Source organism: Dendroctonus ponderosae, unplaced genomic scaffold, assembly GCF_020466585.1.
Source record: "Dendroctonus ponderosae isolate FM_Combo_2020 unplaced genomic scaffold, Dpon_F_20191213v2 Dpon_F_20191213_5, whole genome shotgun sequence".
Classification (NCBI taxonomy): domain Eukaryota; kingdom Metazoa; phylum Arthropoda; class Insecta; order Coleoptera; family Curculionidae; genus Dendroctonus; species Dendroctonus ponderosae.
Window position 1 is genome coordinate 6,404,592 of NW_026018715.1, and position 17,518 is coordinate 6,422,109.

At 31.4% G+C, this 17,518-nt stretch overlaps 3 protein-coding genes across 8 annotated transcripts in view; 2 read left to right on the forward strand and 1 right to left on the reverse strand.

The window, feature by feature from the left end:
- Positions 1 to 4,456, forward strand: part of LOC109539633 (glyoxalase domain-containing protein 4) — a 9,499-nt gene extending 5,043 nt beyond the window's left edge. For 2 of the 4 annotated variants that reach the window (XM_048666548.1, XM_048666549.1), the window contains exons 4-5: positions 3,739 to 3,894; positions 3,982 to 4,456. In XM_048666548.1, the coding sequence (XP_048522505.1) occupies positions 3,739 to 3,894; positions 3,982 to 4,268 (443 nt within the window). In that variant the 3' untranslated portion in view covers positions 4,269 to 4,456. Of the gene's footprint in view, positions 1 to 616; positions 738 to 1,209; positions 1,363 to 2,046; positions 2,304 to 3,738; positions 3,895 to 3,981 lie in introns of those variants that run through there. The other 2 variants (XM_019907508.2, XM_019907506.2) reach the window with 2 other exon arrangements.
- Positions 4,457 to 7,311: 2,855 nt separating this feature from the next.
- LOC109539641 (paramyosin) lies at positions 7,312 to 9,990 on the forward strand. Its single transcript, XM_019907520.2, has 5 exons — positions 7,312 to 7,474; positions 7,538 to 7,731; positions 8,923 to 9,051; positions 9,253 to 9,396; positions 9,526 to 9,990. Exons 1-5 carry the CDS (start codon positions 7,451 to 7,453, stop codon positions 9,698 to 9,700), a joined length of 666 nt encoding a protein of 221 aa, XP_019763079.2. The 5' UTR covers positions 7,312 to 7,450; the 3' UTR covers positions 9,701 to 9,990.
- On the reverse strand, positions 9,981 to 17,191 carry LOC125504661 (zinc finger protein 585A-like). Of its 3 annotated transcripts, none has more exons than XM_048666997.1 (17): positions 16,992 to 17,191; positions 15,354 to 15,425; positions 14,384 to 14,504; positions 14,202 to 14,332; positions 13,151 to 13,476; positions 12,968 to 13,094; positions 12,663 to 12,808; positions 12,242 to 12,454; positions 12,035 to 12,179; positions 11,769 to 11,971; positions 11,522 to 11,703; positions 11,271 to 11,457; positions 11,010 to 11,215; positions 10,793 to 10,954; positions 10,544 to 10,731; positions 10,351 to 10,479; positions 9,981 to 10,108 (listed from the first exon to the last, which is right to left on the reverse strand). In XM_048666997.1, the coding sequence occupies exons 3-17, from the start codon at positions 14,493 to 14,495 to the stop codon at positions 10,070 to 10,072; spliced, it is 2,496 nt and encodes an 831-aa protein (XP_048522954.1). In that variant the 5' UTR covers positions 14,496 to 14,504; positions 15,354 to 15,425; positions 16,992 to 17,191; the 3' UTR covers positions 9,981 to 10,069. The 3 variants fall into 3 exon arrangements, with proteins under 3 accessions (XP_048522954.1, XP_048522952.1, XP_048522953.1); XM_048666995.1 differs by having other exon boundaries at positions 15,354 to 15,432; XM_048666996.1 differs by lacking the exon at positions 15,354 to 15,425.
- Between the last annotated feature and the right edge of the window lie 327 nt (positions 17,192 to 17,518).

Below are 17,518 nucleotides of genomic sequence, written 5' to 3' on the forward strand. Positions count from 1 at the left end.
TAGCAAACCGAATTGTGTTCGAAGGTTGGATAGCAAAAGATCCATTTAAGACACTTTCTCTTGGCAGTTCTTATCATTGGGGAAACTAAACGATTTTTGTGTGAATTTGTTCTTGTTTAACGATCCATTCCCTAGAAAAATTCGTAACTTAACTTATATTTGCTTAAATTATCTCTTAAGTCTTCTTTTTCCATCAGAAATCATTAATTTAATATACATATTTGTATTAACCAGATCCTCTTCACGAAAACAGATTAGTATGAAATGAATGATACCTACATGCTAATTGTGGGTGACTGGCGGTTGTACTTTACGACAAAAGCTACTTTAGATCGCGTTTTTTACGTAAAGTGGATGTTTATATTTAAGATTTTAAAGATCACCTGCCTTATCTACAGAGAAGCTTGTTTTTCTTCCAAATTATCAGGTGCCTGTTTTTTTGTTAACGCTCTAAAGCATATTTTTCGAGATTTTCAAGCGTTTTCATTTTTTTTATCACCCTGTGTATATAGTGTCTGTTACACCTCTAGTGTTTGAAGCTGATATTTTATCTCGCTATCATTATCTTTTTAATATTATTATCACTACGCATGAGATATAAAGTCAACTATTTAATCTCAATTGTATCATTTCAATGGTACGTTTGGTGTGATTCTACTCAGGAAGAATAAGTGATTTAGTATTTCCACATCAATTAATTGCACTATAAAGTAAGTGCCATATATACTATTTTTCATGTAAGCAATAGACTTTGCGCAGGGTGCAGGCCAGTATAGAATTATATACTAGTTGTACCATATATTATTTAGGTACATAAAAAGCTTGGTTTTTAATTTCTGTAAACAATATTTAATTTTTTTAAATCTTAATGTGCTTAACAATTTGTCTGCATATAACAACATAATAAAAATAATAAAAGACCAATATAACCAGATAAGTCTGTTAACACACCTTCTGTATTCGAAACTGTTAATCTTCAGTTGTTATTGTTGTATTTGGTTTAGCTTTTTCTGTTCATACGGAAGGTCAAAAGAGCTAATAAAACAATATGGGATATAAATATACAAGCAATCTTCCATACTACATCACCTAAGATAAAAGGAATTTTTGTATTTAATTTGCATCGAAATGCATGCTAGTGTTTCAAAAGTTGAACTATTCGTAGTAATTTTCAACAGCAAACAGCAAAATATACAATTTTCATTTCAGTTCCACTATGGTTAGCTTACATGGAAGACCTCTTCACTATGTATTTAAAATCCCAGATCGTGACAGGACTATGGACTTTTACCGGAAGGTTTTGGGCATGAAGGTGTTCAGGCATGAGGAGTTCAGTGAGGGCTGTGAAGCACAATGCAATGGGTAACTTTGTGAAATTTGTATTAAAATTAATTAAGTAGCAGCAAAGTGTATATTATTTTTTAATTAAATGTTTACCGTGCATCTAAAATATCGCCAATATGGGTATTTAAAAATATCACCCATTACTTATGAATGTGCTATTATGGGGATTTCCAGTTATTTTAATTGTGGTAAACTGAGATTTTCCATTAATATTTAGAAATAAAGCAAATACTAGCTTAATTCTAGAGATTACATAATAGCAAAACGTTCTTAGAAATATAGATACCTCAAAAGTTGTTTCTTAAAAGCTTTGAAGATGGTTTTTTTCAATATTTTCCATTTTGTTCATAAGCGGAGAGGGAAAACCTAAATACCACCACCCACCTAAATGCCATTTTTAAATTTTAAGTCCTTCCATTGAATATCCTACGCTTTTTTGAAGTATGTTTTTACCACCGTTTTTAACCAAAAATAAATTGTCTCCCAAAATGTCTGTATAAATAGAACGTTTTAATTAGCACGAAAATTTGATAACAATGGAAAAACCGATCAAAATGAAGTATCGACAAAAACACAAATGTATTATCCTGAACAAATTGACGCTTAATCTTTTTGTGCCTTGTTCGGGTGAATTATTACAAATTTATTTGAATAAACCGATTTTGTAGAAACTGCCTAAACAAAAATTATTTGTTTTTGTAGCGAATATGCTGGTCGTTGGAGTAAAACAATGATTGGATATGGCAACGAGGACGATAACTTTGTGATTGAACTCACTTACAACTACGGTATTCACTCATATGAACGAGGAAACGATTTTTTGGGAATCACAATCCAGGACGGGGAAATTCTGAAAAGAGCTCGCGAATTTAAGTGGCCGATTGCCGATGGAAATATTTTGGAAGCCCCTGGTGGCTACAAATATTATATTGTGGACAAAGACCAGCCATCCGATAGAGGTCAGTTACTTAATATATTCCAAATAGGATTTTTACTTAAAATTTAATTTTTTTGTGTATTTCGCTTTAAACAGCTAAATAAGTTTGCTTCGATCGTAGTCGTCTAATTCATCAGATACATATTTAAAAATTTAATGCTGACGCCAATAAATATTTCTTAAATTTAAAAGTCATGCTTAAAATACGATCCACTCGAAAACTTTTATCCTTTTTAGTTCAATTTAATTATCTCATCGAAATAGCAGGACTATTTTATCCTTTTGGCGTCATAGTCGTCCACACGTGTCCAGGTTCAGATTGTGAGAGATCGATTATACTTAAGGAATTATTCATATCTGTATATCGCAAATATTTATTTTTTAGGAAACATTTTTCAATCGAAACTGCCTAGTCATATCGATCAAGTGTGATCATTTATAGATTTTCTTTCTGAAGTATCTCAGTATCTACAAATACAAGATAGTTGAATCCTGATTACACCATAGCACTGTAATTAACAATTTTTATCAGCGTCATTAAGATTATTTTTTATGTGTTCGCCTTCAATATACATATTTACTTTTTTTTTTCAATTTAATTCTCAAACTCGTAACCAATTGAATAAACAGTGTAGACAAATTCGGTTCATTAATTTCATTAATAAAATGCGGTTTGATTTTCTAACCAATTTCTTTAACTAACTGTCCAAATTACAGTAACTTCTACTTCAGCCTAGTATTTGAATTGTATAGTTTACAAGCCAAAATAGGTTTTTTTTTCTCATATAAAGACGGGTTTGTAAGTTGGTAAACGGTTGATTTGAGAATTTTTCTGAAGTAGGTAGGAATGAAGGTTGGAACATTTTTTACACAGGATATGCTTAAATATCTTTAATTTAGGAAACGCATGTTAAAAATCTTTTTATGAACGTATCAAATTTATTATCCCACGTTTTTCCAATTGTCTCCTTAGTGTAATCTTATCTTTGCCTTTCATTACATAAAGTTAAGTGTAACATTAAAATGTCTGAAAGCACTTAAGAAATGATAGTGCAGAAGCAAACGAAAATCGTTCGTTCAGACTCAGAGTAATATGAGGAATTCAACCAATTTGAAGTTTTCATGTTTGTTTCAGCTTGTCTCTTAACTCTTATATTTTGTTGCTTAAAGATTTAAAGATTTTAATTAGTCTGGTCACGGTTTTCAACAAACGCTGTGTAAAACCAGAAATATTGCAACTACCCCCAAATTTAAATTATCTGATTTTGTCGACTTACAATGTTTCACTGATTTTTTTTACTACTTTCAGAAGTAAAAAACTTATTTCGAAAAAAAATAAAACGCTTTTTCTTACTTGACATACAATATACATTAAACATTTATGGTAGGTATGATAAAGCTGCTGTATTAAGTGTGGAAATTTGGTGAATATAACTGTTGTAAAAATGAATTTTTAGATCCCGTCTTAAACGTTATGTTGGCATCTTCAAGCCTCGAGAAATCCGTAAACTATTGGAACGGAATTCTTGGTTTAACTATCTATGAAAAGACCGACAAATCTGCCACGTTCGGATTTGAGAAAAAAGCCACCAAAATTCAGCTGAAAGATATCGGTAAGTTACAAGCCATACTCCCAACGTATTTCCTTTGAATGTTTCCTTTTGAATTAAGTTTTAAAAGCATAACCCTTGTGTTCTCAGGTGGCCCAGTGGACAGGCGTAAGGCATATGGACGAATCGCATTTTCTATTCCCTATGCAGAACAGGAACCAGTCTCTGACATTATTACCAAGAACAAACAAACGATTTTAAATCCTCTTATGCTGCTTCCCACTCCGGGAAAACAAACCGTTCGAGTTATTATCCTGGCAGATCCAGATGGGCACGAAATTTGCTTCGTCGAGGACGAAGGATACAGAAAGTTGTCACTGCCCGACTTTGCAAGTGAAAAGGTCCTGGATCTTCAAATAAAGAAAGATAAATCCTAAAATATTCCATCACTGGGGTGTACTTACTTATATTACATAGTAATTTTATAATGTTTTTTAATTATTATCACTTTTTTGAGTTACGATTAAAAGCGTATACACATTGCTTTTTGTTCATTATTTTTGGAAAAGGGCAAAGTTGTAAATTACAAATACAATTCAACTCAATATATATTTACAAAATCTAAGATACCGAGTGATTTAATTTCAAATGTAATCTTCAAAATAATATGTAAAAATGTGTTTTTCGAGATTTTTTAAAATATCTCCAATATCCCAGTTGTCCCACAGTATACTCCCTACTATACGTAAAGGGTGAGACAATTTTAAGTAGCTTCACTTTATAAAAAAATGTAAAAAAATAAATAATGATAAAATAAATAAATTGAGCTTACTCACACTTATTGAATAGCAAACATTAAAAAAATCGTGTTTGTTTATTTTTAGATTTCCAGTTCTTTCAGCCATGCATGATGCATTTTTTACGCTTCTTACTAATTCTTTTAGGTACGCTAAGAGCGCTGACAATATTTTAATCAGTGATCAGTGATTTTTTTCCTTAAATTGTAATTTAATTAATGGCAAAGCACGGACAAGAAAAAAATTGTACACGAAAATAGTACTTTTAATCCAAATAATCTTTAATTTCAGCCGTTTAAATTCTCAAAATAAAGCTTTCAAAAAGCCGTTTAAAAAAATATTGTTAAAAATATTCCAGCTGCTATTAATTAAAACGAATATTCGCCAAAATCAAATGCATTTCAGTTACGCTAAACACGAATGTTGGTTGAAAAGCTAATTATCGCAAATAACAAATAAATAAGTGAACTGAACTGCTACTTTCCTACTTGAGTTAGTCATCATAAAATGCGACATTTCTCTAAAACGGCTAAAATTTGAACGTTTCACTAAAACTAGTTTTTTAGTAAAATTTGCAATTCCTCAGAAGTTAAGGACATAAATAATATATTTAATTCGAACTTCCGAAAGCAAGCGCGGTATTAGTTTATTCTGCTTGCGACCTGCAGGATTTAAGTTTTATATTCGGAGTAGATCTTTATATTGAGTGTTCAAGTGCCGTGTGGACTTTGGGATGATTAATGGGTAGAAAAGCTGGTAAGAATGGTAAAATAATAGTTTTTCGAATGCCAACTGAAATTTTGTGAATTTTTTACATTTCTCATTCTTTGCTTTGCTGATTTCCCATTCCATGGCTTTGGACAGATTGCTTGTTGTACTAAACATATTTTATACTTTATTTCTGGTTGCCATGTAGTTCTAAGGCTTTTAATCCAAAATTGTTGATTTGTATTTTGTAAAATTCTCGCATATAATTTTTATCGGTTGGGCTTTTAAATTTTCCAAACTGTATTTCTGTAAAATTGATTTAAAGTCAGATATAATACGTTAACAAATGGTTTTTTTACCGTTTTCTAAATGAAAAGTTGTTCTGCTGCGATCTACGTTTTTGAAATACCTTCAAGTAATTTACTTCATTTATTCATTTTTTCTTTTGTGAACTTTACTTTAAATTAAGCAGTTCTAGTATTGGTTAAATATAGTTATTTTTTTTATTTTTTCAGTGCTTTTCACTCAGTTTTCGAACATAAACTGGTAATGCAAAATATGGGTATACCATTGTGAGCACAGATTGAATTTTCTTTCAAGTCACGATATAAAAAATAACGTTTTTCTATCACAATCAACTTTAGCGTACGGTTATGAAAACATCTTGAATGATCTGCAAAGTATTTGTGTTTTCCTACGGTAAATTTAACTTTTTGTGGTCTTCAAATGCAAAAAAACCCCAGAATCCAGATTAAAGAGCGTAAAGGTAGATGGAACTTTTTGGTGATTTATGACGGTCTAGCGGATAGTATCTTATCTTCTTCGCGTTGTAGAAGAAGATGGCAATCAAGGTTGTAGTCGTTGTTACTTAATTGCTATAACGCTCTAGTTCTTATTGCTGGATAGCTCCTTAAATTTTGTACGTTTTTGTATTAAACACAATATTAGGAAAATGTTTAGTATTCGAGCAAAATGCAAAAATTAAAAAATAAAGCGGATTTCAAAAGCCGTTCTTGGCCTTGGATCCAAATTTTTACGAGTCGCTGCAGCTGAAAAATTCTAGTGTTTATTGCGGAATATATCCTTAAATTGCGCGTTTTTATACTAAACATCATTTAAGGAATGTTTTTATATTTACCGCAAAATGCAAAAATTCAAAAATAAAGCTAGTTTTAAAAACCGCTCTTAGTCTTCTAACTCTGACTGTCTGACTCATATTTTAAGAATCGGATGAGCTGCAAAGCCCTAGCTGTCATTGAAAGATAGGGTCCTAAATTGCGCACGATTTCATAAGGAACATTATTTAGGAAATGTTTTTAGTTTTTACGCAAAATCCGAAGGTTCATCAATAAAGCGAGACTTGAAAACCGCTTTGAATATTTGGCTCATGTTTTAAGTACCGGTTGAGCTCTAAAGCTCTATCTGTCGGATACAACCTTAAAGTAAGTACGTTTTCACATGAATTTGCAAAAATTCAAAAATAACGCGGGTCATTTAAGTCGTATTGTCGAGTGGGTTAAGTTGAAAAGTTCTAGTTCTAATTGCGGAATAGAGCCTTAAATTGCGCACGTGTTCATATGAAACATGATCTTCGGACTGTTTCTAGTTTTCGCATGGTGTGAGAGAATGAGGCAATTAAATAACATTTAATAATTAAATTGAAGAAATGTTATCTAAGAAAGCGATTCTCATGCATATGAAAACAAAACTTCATGCGATGTTTATACTAATTATTGATTACACACTTACGAGCTATTAGACTTTTTATAAAACGTGTATTTTGTTACATAATGCTGAGTTAAGCACTAATATGCGTAGCTGCTCACTGCATGCGTGTGTCGTTCTGAATGCCGCATTTGAAAGACGTTTAAAATCGAACTGCGCTGGTTCGCGTCATGTGTTGAACACATACGTACGAAACATCACATTCAATGTAATCTCCCTGTATATTTGTACAATTCGGATTGACTTCGACAATTGACATGTAAATTAAAACTTAAAACTTTGTTATTGTAACGACATTTTCTGTTAATTCTGTTCGTAAATCGGGATTTATTCATAAGTTTAATAGTTTTGTTGTTTATTTCGGTATTCTGTCTTATCAAGTGGGTAACATGATTGAAGAACATAAGGAGGAGGTATAAAACATGTTTTAATATTTTTTACTTGCTTATTTAAACCTTGCAATCCCAACAATACAGATCTTGCAAAGTATGAATGGGGATACCGCTATAATAGTTCAATTGCTCAAAGAAATACAGGAAAAGGAAAATATAAATAACGAACTGACCCAAAAAATTGATCAAGTGACCCTGGAGGAGGCACGAAAGAAAACGTACTTGCGTCGATGCGAAGAACAGTCTAGAGACGGCACTCAGCGTATTAACGATGCGATGTAAATATTTTTTGCAATTTTTGTCTATTTTACCCTTCAGGATACATAAACAAATGTTTCAACTGTTTTGAGCCAAGCAGGCATACATTCATGCATTTAACACCAGTAATAAAGTCATGGTACTTTAAGTTAACGTAAGTTCAGCAAATATTTATGTCTGATACAGTCATCATTCAAGAAAATAAAATGCTTGCTAAAATATGTTAGTAACCGAAAAGTAATGCGATTATCTTGAAAATGTTTTAAACGCAATTTTAAGGGGCAAAGCTTTGCAATGAGATTAGACATAGTTTAGTTTTATTATTATTTTGAACGGAGGATCGTCTAGTTTACTTTAATGAGATCTTAATTTCGGTTGCCACAATCACAAGAATATTTAAATTAAATTAATAATTTGCCTTCTTAAATCTATTTGAGGCAAAATGTACTCTGACGAGTTATGGGATTCTTATCTTAGACAGTAGATTCATAAATAAATTAGAATACTTAAAATTCAAAAACATTCGATGAGGAGGAACAGGTTGTTCTAACTGTATTTATTAGGAATTTAGAAATTTTACCCGGGTGTTCGACTTTGCTATGTGTTAAAAGTTTAGATAAGGTGGGGTATGTGCATCCGCACTTTCAAAAGTACAGTTTTTTACAAAGTTTGTGAGTCAAGATCGGATAAAACAACTTTGGTCTACCTACCCAAAATTTTCCACGTTTTTTTCTGCAAGACTCTTGGATGACTGAACTTTTCTATAATGCAAAAGTGCAAAAAGGTTTATGAAACTTAAACAAATTCGATTTCTCATAATAAAAACAAGATTGAATCATAGATAAGAAATGCAACATAAGCTGAGAATCCCGTCAATATCTTTAGGTTTTCTTATCAATTTTTCGCTCATGGGATCTATTAACATTTTATGGGACTACATATCTTAGTCTTAGGCCGTAGATCCATAAATAAATTAATGTGTGTTTAAAATATTTTAAGCGAGCAAAAGGGATAAATCATGAGTGGCTGATTATTGGCAAAAACTGCATAAGCAGGAGTTTCATACTTATAATTCTTTGTACTTCGAAATTTCACCTCAGCAATTGGGAGGACCATTTTCCTATTATTGATTATGAATTATATCGATAAGATATAATCAGGTTGCAATAATCTTTAAGCTGAGCCTTCGCCATTGTGTCTTCACATTTCAGAAAAGTCGCTTTAAAGATGGAGAAAGTAGTTCTTTCTAATTGTAATAAACTAATTGATGCAAAGCAGGCGATTAATAACTCAGCTAATGATATTAACAACATACAGCAACAAATTGCAGATGCAAATCAGTAAGTAACCCAAATATATTGTATTTAAATTGTTCTTTAATTAATTCATATATTCTACTACATCATTTATTGTCCTGTAATACATTGGCTCCAAAGTGTTCATCTAATTATAAATCTCGTCAAGATTAAATGACGTTCACAAAATTTCATCATCAGATCATTTTAAATCATCTTTTTCTTAACTCTGATTCGGTTTCACAGAAAATGCAACCAGGCAAAGGATTTTATTGAATCTTTACGTGCTAATAATGCTTCATTAATGAGTAAACTTGAAGAACTTGAGCAGCAGCTAGCATTAGGGATTTCCAACTATAATGCACTGGAAGAGCAATATAGTAAAATAGAGTAAGTTCATTTTCAGGCAAACTTCACACTTTTGAATAATTAAGTTAAATGCTAGCTTTTAATTTGCACAGTGGCTAAATTTGATTGTAAATGAGTGTTGAAGAAAATGGACATAATTAAATGTTTCAGTCTTAAGAAAGATGAGCAAGAACTAGAGGAAAATAGAAAAACTATTGCTCATGCAGACTCACTAATAAAGAACTTAGAAGATATGATCAAACAACAAGAAGCTCAACTGCAGCAGAAAGTAAAAGAATGTGCTTCAGTAACAGCTTTGTTTGACGACATTCTAAGCACTTCTTAATAGTTCAAGTATGTAAGTATTTAGTAATTTGATGAACAGTAGGTGCGTGAGAACAACTTCCTAGTTTGTGTTGCTAGAAATCATTTAATAATAATGGCATGTTCTACATAGAAATTTAATCGCAAATATGCTTGTTTGGCATATTTATCTGATTTATCTAATCAATTAGTAGTATTATATGCAATTGTTATCTTTCACATATGCAATTGTTATCTTTCAATCGTAATAATTACATGAGAAATTATTCGATGCTATGTGTTTGTGTAAATAAAAATAATTATTGATTTAAATATTTATTTTACGACGTCGTCTTGAGTATTTTATTTAACAACTCGCCTTCAATTTTTGCTAACGTCTTTCTCACGACAATCACATTTCGGTGCAACATTTAAAAACGTAAAATATCTCCTGAAATAGTTTTACATAATATAATATATGTCTATAAAATATGCAGGCATATATGGCCGCTCAATTTCAAAACATGCGACAAGTTAGGATTCCATTCCGCAATTATATAATGTAATAAGCATTTGTTTAATTAAGCACATTTAAATACTGAATGTCATAAAAAAATATAGCCATTAATCACGATGGAATTCACACGAAGAGTATTGATTTTAGCAGTCTTTAACTACAGTAAGAATCCTTACAGTTGTGTCTTTAATAGGAGCCACCATTTCATAGCTGACATTGCTTTCAGCAAAGATATGGTCGTATTTATATGCGATGCTTTCCTGTTCGCTATCTCTTTTTAGATCACTTTTTTCTAGGGATATATTCTAGAAATGAAGAAAATATAATATTTTTGACTTCAAAGCTCTGGAGCATTTAGGCTTGATTTACCTTTTTTTCATCAGAGGTCTTAAAGTGGGTCATTCGATGTTTTTTCATGGCAGATATCGTGATAAACCCTTTTTTACACTCTGGACAATTATGGGGCCTCTCGCCAGTATGAATCATTTCATGTCCCTTTAAAGTACTGGAATTCGTGAACGATTTCGAACAGTATTTACATGTCCACTTTTTAATGCCTGTTAATACCAAAAATGAATAAATAAAAAAATACATTTGATCGGGCGTATTTCAATCTACCTAAATGTATGTTGAGGTGCGTTTTACGATGTATCCAAGTTTTGAATCCTTTAGCACATATGTGGCACACATAAGGTCTCTCATTTGTATGCACCCTTATATGATTATCCAGTCGTTGCTTGTCCTTAAATACTTTCGGACAGTGACAACACACAAATTCACCTGAAAGTGGAAAAATTAATTTAAAGGTTTACACATAAATATTTAGGCCAGTTACCTTTTTCGTTCCGCAACTGTGCAGATTTTCCCCAAGTGGCAAACATGTTTTTATTCCAGCCGGGCGCATCATGATTCTTTAAATGAAGTTTGAAGTTCTCTTCTCTTACAAATTGCGATGGGCATTTATCACATACAAATAATTCATGCCCCATTTCTTCAACGTGTCTTTTGAATTCTTCTTCGGTTGCAAATGATTCATAACACCTGAAATGAAATGTTAAAAAACAAACTTATACAGGCTATTTTTGCAATGGCATACTTTTTGCAAACAAAGTTATGTCCCTTGTGTTTCGCTCGATGTAAAGCGATGGCGTATTTATGAAATATCCTCAGTTCTCTACCACACGATTCACAGAAGAAATTCTTTTTTGTTGACTTGCTTTGCACTGGTACTCCTTCGTGGAATTTGAGAATGTGTAATCGGAGGTTTCTCTTTGTTGTATAGCCTAGTTTCAAAGTATTTAGCTTAATATCCGCACAATTAAATGCTTGTAAGTGGATAAAACTTACTTTGTCCGCATGTATCACATAGAAATCGCAAATCGTTATGAGCAACCGCTCTATGTCTATTTATATTATGAGGGTTGGAGAACTCTTTGGGACAATCCGGACATTTATATTTCTGATTTTCCTCTTGCGGATTTAGATGTTTTTTTCTTCGGTGTTCATACACAGCTTTTCTGTTTTTAAACCTAAACAATCAATTGAAAATAGACAAATATTATCAAATAAACTAGGTAAATTATAAAGAACATACTGTTCTCCACATACTGCACATTTAGTGTTATGCTCCTCCGATTTATAATGTGCATGAAGTTCGGCTGCACTCTTGAAACCAATTAAACACAATCTGCAGCATTTCAGACGGCCATGTTTAACAATTATGTGGTATAAAGCACTGAAGTGGCTGGCAAACTGTGTTTTACAAAGAATACAGTCTGATTCCGTTGAATGAACCAACTGAAAAAAACCAACGTATTAAATAATAAAATATTTAATAGAAACTACTGTGTTAGGCAATACCTTTAAATGTGCCTCAATCCCCTCGTAGTGATCAAATGCAACGTTTTCACATTTATTACAATTATAGTTAAAGTAACATGGACTCGTCTTACCAGAAGGACGTTTCATGGAACTTCCCATGTGCGGTTTATAGTCAAAGTCTTCCCTGTTTTTAATTAATAAAAGACGTCGATAATTAAATCATAACTTTGGTTAATTGGTAAATACCTTTGGTCAGAATCCAAATCGGAGTCATGGAAGTCTTTTTCACAAATGCTTTCATTACATTCCGACTTTAGTTCTATTAACTCCTCATTTTTCGAACATGTATGGCAATGTTCAATTAATTCCCTTGTGTTCTTATTGTGATATTCACATTTCAAGCATATGCAATTCTGCCAGTCGAGACAATGTTTCGATTGTAAATGTTTATTCAAATATCTACAATGATTCAGGAATGAAAAAAGTATAACACTAAGCTAATGTTTTTTGAACTATTACAACTAGAATAATAATAATAAGTACTTTTTGTAAAGTACAAAGTAAAAAAATGTATATATATTCAAAGCCCGGAAAAAAGTGTAAAAAAATGTAAATGTTTTCCATCATGGCTTTGATCAAAATTTCTCGAAGCTAGTAGGTATCTTACCTAATTTGCTTCAGACACAAAGGACATACATCTGGTAAATCTAAAACTTCCTTTATATCGGAAGCATTTTCATTTTCTGTGTCTATGTTGTTATCTGGTAAATTTTCTTTACTTTTCCTAACGTATTTTCTCTTGGGTGAAATGTTCTAAAATAGGATCACAATTTTAAAATCTATTTATCGCTCATAGTCAAGAACATATTTAAAAAAACGACATGAAAACTAAACAACAAGCAATGGAACCAGAAAATACAATTATCTCGAAGAAAAATTCTATTAAACTATCAACATTTAGTGAATACTAACCTTCCTTCTGGTGCGTTTCCGAGATTTAATGTTAAATTTTAGTGTTTCTGGTGTTGGGTTTACCAAAATTTTTAATTTCTCTGATAAAGGAATGTCATCATCAGAAGATTCACTACGATAATATATGCTGAAACATTACTTTTCGTAACTAAACAATCAAGTGAACCGAATGTATTTGTTTACCTAGACATGCAATCAACATTCTCGTCTTGTTCGTTTTTATTTCCTTTTTGGTCTCCATTATCACGCTCGATTTTAAGAATATTTGTGTCGTCTAGGATCTTTTTGTTACTCAATGCATTTCTCAATATAGCAGTTTTCTTCACATTGTAATCCACCCAATTAAAATCACATTGTGCATTCAGTTTCTGAATCTGATTTGCTGCTTCTTCCATTATCGTGTAATGGAATTGCGCCATTTTAATAAAGCTGTTAACTTTTCCTAATTTAATAGAACAATTTGTACATATCATCATCATTTGCATAGACTCGTTAGAATCGGAACCGATCTACAATTTGCATATAACAATTTTATTAGTAATAGTTGTGTATTCAAAAAGATAATTTGCCAATATTTAGAAAATATATTATATTTGTCGAATGACGTAATTTATGAAAAACGACACAGACAGTGGACAAATTTCTTAAGCTTTTTAGAAAAATCAGAGAATAATAAAAACAAAATTCAGTTAAATATGGCAAATAAGTAATAATATTTTATTGGTTACATATTTTTTGTTAGCAACAAATTTATTTCAAATTTCCCTTTCGCACTAATAAACTTATATGGGTCTTCTAAAAATACTGAATCCCTCAGGAATTTAGCAAGGCCCTATTTTTAGGGCCTTGCCAAATATCAAGTCGAAATGAAAGAAAAAACTCTAGAAAACTGAATGAAAAAAAAAACATTTTGAATTTTTTCTTGGAACTTTTTCACAAGCGATCCATATAAGTTATTCTTAAAAAATGAGCATTCCAAGCAATCGATTTTATCAGCGCATTGGAGAAAAGCATTTCAGACAAAAACTCTAGAAGCGCGAATAATAAACAACAAAACAATACAAATTTAAAAAAATGTTTAACACTGAATCAAGGTTTACTGTAAATGTGATCTTTGATATATTTTAAGAATTACGTAATTCATTCATCAATATCAAAATAGTGATAACTCGAACTCAAAGCCTTCAAAAGCTCCACTTATAAAAACCAACTGCAAATGGATTTAGTTAAATACCTTAATGTTCGCAATTTCTTCATACAGTTGTAAACTATTTGCATCTCCAATACATGTATCCTTCATGTAATTGACATTTTTGGTATTCAAGCATGTCCAGCAAATCTGATCCATTTCAAGTATCGATTTTTCTGAATAAACGGGAGTATAAATAAATGGCAAATAGCTATAGATGATTTTACCCTCTATGTCATGGTCTAGGCGAGCAGATGACTCGGTTTTTGAGTCACAGTATTCTTCACTATTGAATGTTGTGCCGCCATTTCCTTCAAATTTTATTTCACTTGCGTCCATTTTACGCCCCTAACAAAATTAATTTTATTAGTAATATTGAATTAAAATATGTTAGTAACAGATATATTTTAATTCTTTCGAAACAAATACTAGAAGTGTTTTATATGCCGTGTTTAGGACTTTTCTGGCTTAATTAATCCAAAGTTGGTTGTAAGGAAACAAAATAAAACTTTCGGTATTCAAACATTGCTCGAGTAAAGAACATGTTTTACAACTGCTATAAATCTACCGTGGCCATTCGTCCTTAAAGAATTACATTCCATATTTTAAATATGTATTCATTTTCCATATTTTAAAAAATTTCTATTTTTCTCTCAGTGCCTTTGTTTTCGAGATGCAGAGCCAAAATTGTAATAAATTTTTCTCTTTTTACCAATTTCGTAGGTATCGTATGGGCCTTTCCGTCCAACTTATAAACCACTGAAAAAAACTAGCATGTTCACAGCAAATACTGAAGCGTTAATGAATTACAACTACACAAAAACAGTTCCCTTGCTTTATTGCTCTAAAATTAACCGTTTTTGAGGAAAATGCCATGTTTTAACAAAAACAAACATTTTCAAAATAATTCATAATTAAAAAAATAAGTAGTAATATGTAAAAAGATATAACATGTACAACCTTGAAATTTCGCTAAAATTGTCAATTATTTTACTACATATTTTTGTTTATTACAAAGGGACTTTCTCTTCATAAAAAGCTGATTTTTTCGAACATAGTTAACTTTAGAGCAATAAACCTCGAGATTCGTTTTGTGCAGAATTCAGCAAAAATGCTAGTTTTTCAGTTTTAAAATTTAAAACAGCATGAAAACACGCACGCGATACCTTAAAATCTCCACTACTGCTACTAACTTACAAAAAATAGCAATACTGGTAATATGTGTACAAAAACTCAATCCTGTAGTTCAAGCGGTTCCTGATATAATGGCTGAAAACTTAAAATAAATTAAATTTTAACGCACAGACGTAAAAAGTTCGATTTTTCTTAATGAGCAATCTATTTTTTTTCCGTTGCCAAACTTATTTGGGTCCACATTGTATACCCGTTTCACAATGCTGAATTTTTTCGACATCATCAGAGCCTCATCAGAAACATATGAGTCGATTATTAAATCAGTATTTAAATTACTGCAGACAAAATATCTACTGAAGACTTGAAGAATGCAGCATTTGTGAACATGAAATACAATTTCGAGTGTTTTTTGCTGAAACTGAATCTGCTGAAATTTTATCAAATTACTTACTTACAAATAATAATAATAATAATAATAATGAAGATAAAGACATAAGTAATAAATGTAAACAATTTGAAATTTAAGTAAAGTGGTTACACAATTTTTGAGTGAATAAAGGCTAACTAAAATTACCAAATTTACTGCAAACAAACTACTGGAAATAGGTTTTAAGGCACATGTTTAGTTCAATCTTTTTAAATTTTAGTCGTTCGTTGACGGTTCGTGCGGTCATTCTAAACTATTTTATAAGCATGCAAACGTCGAACGTAAAAATCTTGTGACCAGTTCTTACAGCCACCATAGACAGTGTTTCCCAATTATTTCAGATTCTCGGATCATATTTTCTATGTTTAAACAAATTCTGGATTATTAAAACGATTCTAAAGATTGAAGGTGACTATATACGCAGCTGCTACTTCAGTTACGGAATTTAGTCTCATTTTGAATCTGTTTGGTTTCAGTCTGTTGTCATCTTTGAACATAAATTAATAATTTAAATATGAAAGAATGGTTTTAAGAAAATTTACTATTTTGATAATAGGAACTTGTCAAACTCAGAGAAATTGAATCAGAACTTAAGACAAAAATAAATTGCAGAATTGTCTGACACAAGTATCATTCGGAAGTAGGTAACAGTTTTCAACGTTTTTTAACTTAATCGCAAGTAAATGGTCTAGATATTGAGATTTATGTTTTGTATCGAAAGAAATGGCCGAGGAAATATTAAATTTTATAATATTGTCCGTTTCAAGTATCTAATATGAAGACGAATTTAAATTTTCTAATAAATTAATGAGCGATGGGAAAATCTGAAGATATACAAAATGGGTAAAGATATTTAACCATTTGGTTGAATTTACGTTGCGCTGCCCTGAAGAATTGCAGCGATTGGAAAAATTGATTGTTGATTCGTCTTTTTGCCCTCCTTTTCATTGCAATACAATTCCCATCTCAACAAATGGTAAGTTTGTATTTGTCATATTTCAATAATGTCCTTTAGTTTTTACGAGAAAACCATTTTATACAGCATGCTATTTAAGTGATAGTGAATAAGGGGCAATAGTTATCACAAGCACTTGGTGTTTGTACCCTAACGTTTAATCATTGAGTACATTGTTGCTGTTTGCTTTTATCATCTAGTATAACTCTCAGCATTGCACCAATCGCTAATATGATAAGTTTATGAAAACTATTCACCCCTTGGCATAAATACATAAAATATAAGCAGATTTAGCCAATAAGTTCAAAGACAGACTTACTTGGGCCAAAGTGTACTGATGTGGAATATGTATGTACAATATTAACGGTTATAGTTTCACCAAACACTTAGAAAGGGAAAGAATTTTTAAGTAAAACATATTATATAAAGTGCACGAAATAATAAAGAAACTAAGGAATTATTGTTAAAAGCCTACACAACAAACAACATCAACATATAACTGACGTCTGTCACTGTCAGTAATCAGTATGGGCTGCCTAAGCTTCGTACACCCTTCCAAATTATAGATGACTATTTAATAAAAGTAATGTCTTATAAAATCAAATATTTTGTACATATAGATTGACTTAAAATCAACAAAGACCTGGTGTGCGAATTTTTTAGTTTGCAAATTGCCGTAGTAGCAGCAGCTGTTAAATATAAAATTATAATATAGTTATATTTAACAAAATTTACCCTACCAATTTCGGGCGTTTGTCCCTTTCTACTGCAAGGGATTGATTATGGCTTTGCCTTGTTCCACTCATTTACCACCATTCTTCAAATTTCATATGTAGATGTCTGTAT

What these genes read in the sequence shown, in the direction of transcription:
- LOC109539641 (XM_019907520.2), top strand. Translation starts at nt 7,451, where the DNA reads ATGATTGAAGAACATAAGGAGGAG. An exon ending in CAAATTGCAGATGCAAATCA is followed by an intron (nt 9,052 to 9,252) that starts GTAAGTAACCCA and finishes TCGGTTTCACAG; the next exon opens with AAAATGCAACCAGGCAAAGG. An exon ending in GAGCAATATAGTAAAATAGA is followed by an intron (nt 9,397 to 9,525) that starts GTAAGTTCATTT and finishes TAAATGTTTCAG; the next exon opens with TCTTAAGAAAGATGAGCAAG.
- LOC125504661 (XM_048666996.1), bottom strand. Translation starts at nt 14,495, where the DNA reads ATGGACGCAAGTGAAATAAAATTTGAAGGAAATGGCGGCACAACATTC. An exon ending in CCTAGACCATGACATAGAGG is followed by an intron (nt 14,333 to 14,383) that starts GTAAAATCATCT and finishes CCGTTTATTCAG; the next exon opens with AAAAATCGATACTTGAAATG. An exon ending in ATGTGATACATGCGGACAAA is followed by an intron (nt 11,458 to 11,521) that starts GTAAGTTTTATC and finishes CTTTGAAACTAG; the next exon opens with GCTATACAACAAAGAGAAAC.